Genomic DNA, 10365 nt, shown 5'->3' with positions numbered 1-10365 from the left:
AATGGAAAATCAGATATGGGCTTTTGTACGATAAAGCCGCCAACTCTGAAACTCTCCTGGCTGAAGCCAGGGCCAATAACATGGTTACCTTCCATGTAAGGTATTTTAAATCTACCGATTTTAGAGGCTCAAACCAATGAGATTTGAGAAAATTCAAAACTACGTTCAAATCCCACGGTGCCACTGGAGGCACCATTGGGGGTTGTATATGTAGTACACCTTTGACAAAAGTTTGTACTTCAGGAACTGACGCCAATTCCTTCTGGAAGAAGATTGATAAGGCCGAAATTTGAACTTTAATGGACCCTAATTTTAGGCCCATAGACAATCCTGCTTGCAGGAAATGTAAGAATCGACCCAATTGAAATTCTTCCGTTGGGGCCTTTTTGGCCTCACACCACGCAACATATTTTCGCCAAATGCGGTGATAATGTTGTACAGTCACTTCCTTCCTAGCCTTCATCAAGGTAGGAATAACTTCCTCTGGAATGCCCTTTTCTTTTAGAATCCGGCGTTCAACCGCCATGCCGTCAAACGCAGACGCGGTAAGTCTTGGAACATACAAGGTCCCTGCTGAAGCAGATCCCTTCTTAGAGGTAGAGGCCACGGATCCTCCGTGAGCATCTCTTGAAGTTCCGGATACCAAGTTCTTCTTGGCCAGTCCGGAGCCACTAGTATTGTTCTTACTCCCCTTTTCCGTATAATTCTCAGTACCTTTGGTATGAGAGGCAGAGGAGGGAACACATACACTGACTGGTACACCCACGGTGTTACCAGAGCGTCCACAGCTATTGCCTGAGGGTCTCTTGACCTGGCGCAATATCTGTCCAATTTTTTGTTGAGGCGAGACGCCATCATGTCCACCTTTGGTTTTTCCCAACGGTTCACAATCATGTGGAAGACTTCTGGATGGAGTCCCCACTCTCCCGGGTGAAGGTCGTGTCTGCTGAGGAAATCTGCTTCCCAGTTGTCCACTCCCGGGATGAACACTGCTGACAGTGCTATGACATGATTTTCCGCCCAGCGCAGAATCCTTGCCGCTTCTGTCATTGCTCTTCTGCTTCTCGTGCCGCCTTGTCGATTTACGTGGGCGACTGCCGTGATGTTGTTCGACTGGATCAACACCGGCTGACCCTGAAGCAGCGGTTTTGCCAGGCTTAGAGCATTGTAGATCGCTCTTAGCTCCAGTATATTTATGTGAAGGGACGTCTCCAGGTTTGACCACACGCCCTGGAAGTTCCTTCCCTGTGTGACTGCTCCCCAGCCTCGTAGGCTGGCATCCGTAGTCACCAGGACCCAGTCCTGTATGCCGAATCTGCGGCCCTCTAACAGATGGGCACTCTGCAACCACCACAGGAGAGACAACCTTGTTCTTGGTGACAGTGTTATCCGCTGATGCATGTGCAGATGCGATCCGGACCATTTGTCCAGCAGATCCCACTGAAATGTTCGTGCATGGAATCTGCCAAATGGAATTACTTCGTAAGAAGCCACCATCTTTCCCAGGACTCTTGTGCATTGATGTACTGACACAGTTCCTGGTTTTAGGAGGTTCCTGACAAGTTCGGATAACTCCCTTGCTTTCTCCTCCGGGAGAAACACCTTTTTCTGAACCGTGTCCAGAATCATTCCCAGGAACAGCAGACGTGTTGTCGGGGTCAATTGAGATTTTGGAAGATTCAGAATCCACCCGTGTTGCTGAAGCACTACCTGGGTTAGTGCTACACCGACTTCCAGCTGTTCTCTGGACTTTGCCCTTATCAGGAGATCGTCCAAGTAAGGGATAATTAATACGCCTTTTCTTCGTAGAAGAACCATCATTTCGGTCATTACCTTGGTAAAGACCCGAGGAGCCGTGGACAAACCAAACGGCAGCGTTTGAAACTGATAATGACAGTCTTGTATCACGAACCTGAGATACCCTTGGTGTGAGGGGTAAATTGGGACATGCAGATAAGCATCTTTTATGTCCAGGGACACCATGAAGTCCCCTTCCTCCAGATTCGCTATCACTGCTCTGAGTGACTCCATCTTGAACTTGAATTTTTGTATGTACAGGTTCAAGGATTTCAGGTTTAGAATAGGTCTTACCGAACCGTCTGGCTTCGGTACCACAAATAGTGTGGAATAATACCCCTTTCCCTGTTGTAGGAGGGGTACCTTGACTATCACCTGCTGAGAATACAGCTTGTGAATGGCTTCCAATACCGACGTCCTTTCTGAGGGAGACGTTGGTAAAGCAGACTTTAGGAACCGGCGAGGGGGAGACCTTTCGAACTCCAACATGTAACCCTGAGATATTATCTGCAGGATCCACGGGTCCACTTGTGAGCGAGCCCACTGATTGCTGAAAATCTTGAGTCGACCCCCCACCGCTCCTGAGTCCGCTTGTAAAGCCCCAGCGTCATGCTGATGGCTTTGTAGAACCCGGGGCGGGCTTCTGGTCCTGGGCAGGGGCTGCTTGCTGCCCTCTCTTACCCTTTCCTCTGCTTCGCGGCAGATAAGACTGTCCTTTTGGTCGCTTGTTTTTATAGGAGCGAAAGGACTGCGGCTGAAAAGACGGTGTCTTTTTCTGTTGGGAGGGGGTCTGAGGTAAAAAAGTGGATTTGCCGGCAGTTGCCGTGGCCACCAGGTCCGAAAGACCGACCCCAAATAATTCCTCTCCTTTATATGGCAATACTTCCATATGCCTTTTGGAATCCGCATCACCTGACCACTGTCGCGTCCATAAACTTCTTCTGGCAGATATGGACATCGCGCTTACCCTTGATGCTAGAGTACAAATATCCCTCTGAGCATCTCGCATATAAAGAAACGCATCCTTTAATTGCTCTAGAGTCAATAAAATACTGTCCCTATCCAGGGTATCAATATTTTCAGTCAGGAAATCCAACCACACTACCCCAGCACTGCACATCCAGGCTGAGGCTATTGCCGGTCGCAGTATAACACCAGTATGTGTGTATATACTCTTCAGTGTAGTTTCCAGCCTCCTATCTGCTGGATCCTTGAGGGCGGCCGTATCAGGAGACGGCAACGCCACTTGCTTTGATAAACGTGTGAGCGCCTTATCCACCCTAGGGGGTGTTTCCCAGCGCGCCCTAACCTCTGGTGGGAAAGGGTATAATGCCAATAACTTCTTGGAAATTAGCAGTTTTCTATCTGGGTTAACCCACGCTTCATCACACACGTCATTCAATTCCTCTGATTCTGGAAAAGCTACAGGTAGTTTTTTCACCCCCCACATAATACCCCTTTTTGAGGTACCAGCAGTATCAGAGATCTGCAAAGCCTCCTTCATTGCCGTGATCATATAACGTGTGGCCCTATTGGAAAATACGTTTGTTTCTTCACCGTCGACACTAGATTCATCTGTGTCGGTACCCGTGTCGACTGACTGAGGTAAGGGACGTTTTACAGCCCCTGACGGTGTCTGAGACGCCTGAGCAGGTACTAACTGGTTTTCCGGCCGTCTCATTTCGTCAACTGACTTTTGTAATGTGCTAACATTATCACGTAATTCCATAACTAAAGCCATCCATTCCGGTGTCGACTCCCTAGGGGGTGACATCACCATTACCGGCAATTGCTCTGCCTCCACACCAACATCGTCCTCATACATGTCGACACACACGTACCGACACACAGCAGCCACACAGGGAATGCTCTAATCGAAGACAGGACCCTCTTAGCCCTTTGGGGAGACAGAGGGAGAGTTTGCCAGCACACACCAAAAGCGCTATAAATGTATATAAACAACCCTAGAAGGTGTTGTTTTTGATATAGGCGCTTTTAATATATCAATATCGCCAAATTATGCCCCCCTTCTCTTTGTTACCCTGTTTCTGTAGTGCAGTGCAGGGGAGAATCCTGGGAGCCTTCCTCACCAGCGGAGCTGAGCAGGAAAATGGCGCTGAGTGCTGAGGAGAATAAGCTCCGCACCTTTTTCGGCTGGCTTTTCTCCCGGGTTTTAAGAAAACTGGCCTGGGTTAAATACATACATATAGCCTTAATGGCTATATGTGATGTATTTTTCGCCACTAAAGGTATTTAATATTGCTGCCCAGGGCGCCCCCAGCAGCGCCCTGCACCCTCCGTGACTGAATCAGTGAGACGTGTAGCAACAATGGCGCACAGCTGCAGTGCTGTGCGCTACCTTCATGAAGACTGAGGAGTCTTCTGCCGCCTGCTTTCCGGACCTCCGATCTTCAGCGTCTGTAAGGGGGGTCGGCGGCGCGGCTCCGGGACGAACCCCAGGATGACCTGTGTTCCGACTCCCTCTGGAGCTAAGTGTCCAGTAGCCTAAGACTCCAATCCATCCTGCACGGTGAGTTGGAAATCTCTCCCCTAAGTCCCTCGATGCAGTGATCCTGTTGCCAGCAGGATTCACTGAGATTTAAACCTAAAAAAACTTTGTCTAAGCAGCTCTTTAGGAGAGCCACCTAGATTGCACCCTTCTCGGACGGGCACAAAAACCTAACTGAGGCTTGGAGGAGGGTCATAGGGGAGGAGCCAGTACGCACCATGTGATCCTAAAAGCTTTATTTAGATGTGCCCTGTCTCCTGCGGAGCCCGCTATCCCCCATGGTCCTGACGGAGTCCCAGCATCCACTAGGACGTTAGAGAAACAATATTGCAAACCTTAATGCCAACACCACAATGTTGTAACATCTTTCTTGTGCATGACCACTTTAATAAATAGTACTGCACTGTATGTAAGAATCTCTTCTTTTATATTTGGAGCACCACGGAAGGTATTTAATCAATTCATACCCCGACTGGCGGGGAGCGCTTACCCACAGCGGTCAGCACAACACGAGGGATGATGTATTGGACAGCGGAGGCGTTCTTACAATTTGAGCTGTCACTATTTTTCATTATATGGTAACAATATTTCTCCATCGTAGCTGCTTAGAAGCGCTGTAACATACATTGTATATCCCTCTGGTATGTATTGCTGTAACGACTTGTAGTGATACAGATTACCATTGCAATCTTATTTAGAATAACCCACTGCACACAGGAACACTGATGTCTGGTTAGGATTAGGGTTCTCGGACAAAATTACTGCAGCCCCGTTTAGGTTTTTTTGAGTTTTTAAAGGTGCTTTTATTGTGATCAAAGTACATTCTGTAGTACATATTAGGTGTGACTAAAAATGAGAAAAAGAAAACAAAAACAAATTACAAATAAATTATTGGTCCAGGCAGACCTTTACATTGATGGACAACTTGATATGCTTCAAGTGCAGCATGTGTGGACCAACAACCTTCAAAATGGCAGCACAGTCCTCGGGTGTGGATCTTTGGGTCGACAATAAATAGTTCAACAGTCATTAGGTCGACCACTATTGGTCGACAGTGACTAGGTCAACATGGTCATTAGGTCTACATGGAAAAAGGGGTGTGGATCATTGGTTCGACAGTGTCTAGGTCAACAATGTTTGGGTCGACCACTATAGGTCAACATGTTCTAGGTCAAAAGGTCGACATGAGTTTATGTTTTTTTGGTGTCGTTTTCTCCGTACAGTGACCGGGAAGCCCAATTAGTGCACCATGTCCCCTCGCATGGCTCGTTTCGATCGCCATGCTTCGGGAAAGTTGCCTCGCTGCACTCGGCACAGGTTACTATTCCCAATCGTAGTCTGCGTGGATCGTTAAGTATGAAAAAGTTTTAAAAAAAAATGAAAACCTCCTGTCGACCTTTTGGCCTGTCGACCTAGATAGAACATGTCGACCTAGAAACCCTGTCAACCTTGAAAACAAGTCGACCTAGTGACTGGCGACCAAAACATTGTTGACCTTGACATGGTCGATCTTCAGACCGGATCCCGGAAAAAGGTCAACATTACTTTTTTTATTCAATTGTTGTTTTCTTCGTCAAGTGACCGGGAACCCAATTAGTGCACCGTGTCCCCTTGCAATGCTCGCTCCGCTCGCCATGCTTTGAGCAAGGTGCTTTGCTCCGCTACTGCATTGCTCGGCACATGTTACTATTCCCAATCGTAGTACACGTGGATCGTAAAGTATGAAAAAAAATTTTGGGAAAAAAATAGACTTAAAAAAAAAAAAACACTCATGTCGACCTTTTCATGTGTTGACCTTTGCCATATCGACCTAATGACCATGTCGAACTAAGTGTTGTCGACCTAAAGACCGGATACCCAGTACTCCTAATCCCTGTAATTCAAAACCCCCCAAATTTCCTTAGCACCCCCAGGTCACTCATCTCAAAATACCCACACATGCCCCTTTTATTCCAAAATGCCATCACAAGCCAGACCTCCCACTTGCCACAAAACTCATCCCCGTGTCCTCAGGCCCTAACCTGCCATAGAATGCCACCATGTCCGGAGATCCCACATACAGTCCACTGCACTCTCACTTCTCCAGTCTATAGAGTACACAGCCAGAGTGCAGAGATGGAGGGCTATGGAGAGCCGTATGACCTCCCTGCATTGTGTGGAGATCATGTGAAGAGAACGCTCTATCTACTCCCATAGGCTTTGTGTCACAGCATAGGGACTGCAACACAGAGGGCCATGGGGTGGGTGCTGCAGATGAGAGCTCACTGCACCGCCTGTGGACCACCAATAGACTAAAACAATAAAAAGGCTAAAACAGAAAAGGGTTTTGCTTATTACAAGAATCCAGGAGGTGGGATGATTCCTAAGTCATTCCACTTCTGTTTACTCACACTGTACAGAAATGAGTGGCATGGATAAGAATATAAAACTCAAGCCATAAGTACACTTTGTATTTTTTTTTTTTTTATGCAGCCGGTAGTATAGTAACACCCCAGATTTTCTGGACACAATAAGCTGAAGATGGTGAATCCGGTCTTCAGTTTCTGCTCACCTAAAATTCTCATGCAGATGTGGGAATAGATCTGCGCTGCCCTCCATTCCCACTTAAGCGGTCTCTGCTAATGCAGCAGGATAATACCTTTCTACTGGCAGATCAGCACAAGAATCAGAATTGCAGAAAAGTCCCCTCAAATCAGGACTGTCCTTGTGCCTTATATTGTGATTTACAAACAATAAATAAAGTTTTATTGATCTGCTGTATTACAAAGAATAAAACAAACATGAGCAATGCTGGAACCCATCTAACAATAGCCAATTAAAACCGAGCATAATAAGAATAATCATCCATTGCTTACCGTGCTACTACCAAAAACTGGTCTATCTGTTTATCAGTAAGAGGGTTGCTTGCCTCCCAAACTTTAGTTTCAAGATAAGCTTGGTCTCTACCATCTTCTGTTCCTGTAGGAAGGAAGGGGGGGGGGGGGGGGGAAGAAAAAAAAAAATCTGTAGGTGAAGCTCACTGGATACACTGAAAATGTAAAATCTGGTCTACAGTTACATTGCATTGTTAAAAAATAAAAGTTGTTAAAAAGAGGAATAAAAAACAGAGAGGACTGATTGAGGCTGTCCTGAAGTGTAAGCAAACAGCTGTGGATTCTGTCATGTGGTCTCTTCTCCCGAGTAATGTTCCCATAACTATTCATTCAGTTTTCTCCCCTGTGATATAGCTCTACAGTGTATGGCCACACAATATGTGGGTACCTCCCCTGTGAGATAGCTCTACAGTGTATGGCCACACAATATGTGGGTTCCTTCCCGACATTTCCCCGTTCCTCCCCTGTGAGATAGCTCTACAGTGTATGGCCACACAATATGTGGGTACCTCCCCTGTGAGATAGCTCTACAGTGTATGGCCACACAATGTGTGTGTTCCTCTCCTGGAGAGAAGAAACATTTCCCCGTTCCTCCCCTGTGAGATAGCTCTACAGTGTATGGCCACACATTATGTGGGTACCTCCCCTGTGAGATAGCTCTACAGTGTATGGCCACACAATATGTGGGTTCCTCCCCTGTGAGATAGCTCTACAGTGTATGGCCACACATTATGTGGGTACCTCCCCTGTGAGATAGCTCTACAGTGTATGGCCACACAATATGTGGGTTCCTCCCCTGTGAGATAGCTCTACAGTGTATGGCCACACAATATGCGGGTTCCTCCCCTGTGAGATAGCTCTACAGTGTATGGCCACACATTATGTGGGTACCTCCCCTGTGAGATAGCTCTACAGTGTATGGCCACACAATATGTGGGTTCCTCCCCTGTGAGATAGCTCTACAGTGTATGGCCACACAATATGTGGGTTCCTCCCCTGTGAGATAGCTCTACAGTGTATGGCCACACAATGTGTGTGTTCCTCCCCTGGAGAGAAGACATTTCCCCGTTCCTCCCCTGTGAGATAGCTTAACAGTGTATGGCCAAACAATATGTGGGTTCCTTCCCTGGAGAGAAGACATTTTCCCCTTCCTCCCCTGTGAGATAGCTCTATGGCCACACAATATGTGTGTTCTTTCCCTGGAGAGAAGACATTTCCCCATTCCTCCCGTGAGATAGCTCTACAGTGTATGGCCACACAATATGTGGGTTCCTTCCCTGGAGAGAAGACATTTCCCCATTCCTCCCCTGTGAGATAGCTCTATGGCCACACAATGTGTGTGTTTTCCTTCCCTGGGGAGAAGACATTTCCCCGTTTCTCTCAGGTGAAGGAACAGGGAAGAACGTTGTCAGAGGCAGCATACCCTGCCCAATGTGGAACACTTGCAGCTCACAAATGATCCAATCTATTGGATACACCACACAAGTTGGCATGTCCGACAGAGCAATCATTTGCGGTCAGTCGCAGCTACACATTATAGGATTATCGGCCTGATTCTCAGAAGATCAGACAAATAATTGCATAATGAATGCCCAGCATTAGGAGAAAAGGATAGAAAACCGCTAAGTTTACAAAACAGGAAATAGCAGAATACGTTAATTTTAAAATGTGTAACAAACATATGCTTAACAATACAAATATACATAAATCTACACATAAAACACATACTTTCAATCCATTCAGTCACAGCCAGTATAAAAAGTAAAGTCCCTCTGATGTGCCACCACCTAATTTTTTAATTGCCCTCCTCTTCAGTATGTATTCTATAACTTCTCCCCTCCCATCCTGTGTGCACCCCTGGCCGGTGTAACAGTCAGCTAAGAGAGGTCTATTTTCTTATTAGAACTTTAAGAGGGGAAAAATGGTGGGAAGAGAGCTGAAGGGACCTCCGATTACCGTCACGCCTGCGGTGTGGAAATAAATGGACTGTTCCTCACAGAGATGATTTTACTCAAAGACAAACAAGATTCCTCATATTTACTTTCCAGCATGTAACAAATTGCAGCCTAGAGGGAGAAGCTATATACTGTATATTTATTATTTGTAACACAAATATACACAGATAGATTCACTCACATAACATACTACATTCACAGATTCTTTACAAACAGAATTATCCGCTACACTACTCGGCTAGAACATGTTCATGCTTTACATAAAACCAACAGTGAATTCAGACTTTAAGCTCAACTCATTATTAAGAAACTTACAAGGCGATATAAAACCATAACAGCCAGAGGAAACCCACAAAAACATATGGAGAACATGCAAACTCCACACAGATGGAGTCTGGTCACAATCAACCCTGCTTTGCAAGGCATCTTGTTAACCAGTGTGCTGCTGCCCACTTTCAAAGTGGTTAGCATTTGGCGCCTCACTGCTCACTGTACTGCATCACAGAATAGAACGTACGTACGTACGTACGTGTTTAGTCATATGATCAGATAGCACCTATGCACTAAGTGAGGCCCTTTATTAATAAGTCAAGTTGCTATGAATTGTACACAGGTGTTGCTGCAACTCTGCCCCATACAACAGGGCCAGCCCTGACCAATTTGAGGCCCTAGGCAAGATTCTGCCTAGGTCCTCAAATTGGTCAGGGCCAGTCCTGTTGTATGGAGCAGAGTTGCAAGACACTGCCGCATCATGGACTCCCTACTCTACCCTGTCCCTCTTCTTCCCAATTATCCAGTATCTCCACCCACTTCAACCTAATGTTCTTTTTCCTTTCTCTGTAACTCCCAACAGCGAATTACACTTCTATGACTTGCTCATCCTGCCCACTGTAACCTATGTAGGGCGCCCTAGATGGCCAACTCGCCAGGAACTTTCAAGAACAGGATGAATGTACCAGGTGTACTAATTATGCAGTGGGTATCATGTTAGTCACTGTTCATTTTATCCCTGTATGTCTTAACTCCATGTTCCATGTATTGCTGGTCACACACTGTAACCAATGCAGTGTGCCCAACATGGCTGCCTCTTCTGGTCTCTATTGTGTAAAATGAACATGCAAAATTCTGATGATTTTGCAAGGATCTCGCCTATTATTTTTATCTCCCCAATTATGTGTCATCAATTCCAGGCATTGCCTATTCCGACCAATGTAATCCTAAATAGTGCACA

The 10365-nt window shown here is 46.2% G+C and overlaps 1 protein-coding gene across 11 annotated transcripts in view; it reads right to left on the bottom strand.

Annotated features, from left to right (window-relative positions):
- Positions 1–10365, bottom strand: part of MTA1 (metastasis associated 1) — a 298988-nt gene that overhangs the window by 190590 nt on the left and 98033 nt on the right. For all 11 annotated transcript variants that reach the window (XR_010190411.1, XM_063947327.1, XM_063947328.1 and 8 more), the window contains one exon: positions 7162–7264. Coding sequence is in view for 10 of the 11 variants with exons in the window: in XM_063947327.1 (XP_063803397.1) it covers positions 7162–7264 (103 nt within the window). In the remaining variant the exon portion in view is untranslated. The remainder of the gene's footprint in view (positions 1–7161; positions 7265–10365) is intronic.

The sequence above is a fragment of the Pseudophryne corroboree genome, chromosome 12, assembly GCF_028390025.1.
Source record: "Pseudophryne corroboree isolate aPseCor3 chromosome 12, aPseCor3.hap2, whole genome shotgun sequence".
NCBI classification, from domain to species: Eukaryota; Metazoa; Chordata; class Amphibia; order Anura; family Myobatrachidae; genus Pseudophryne; species Pseudophryne corroboree.
This window is presented reverse-complemented; position numbering and strand designations above follow the sequence as displayed.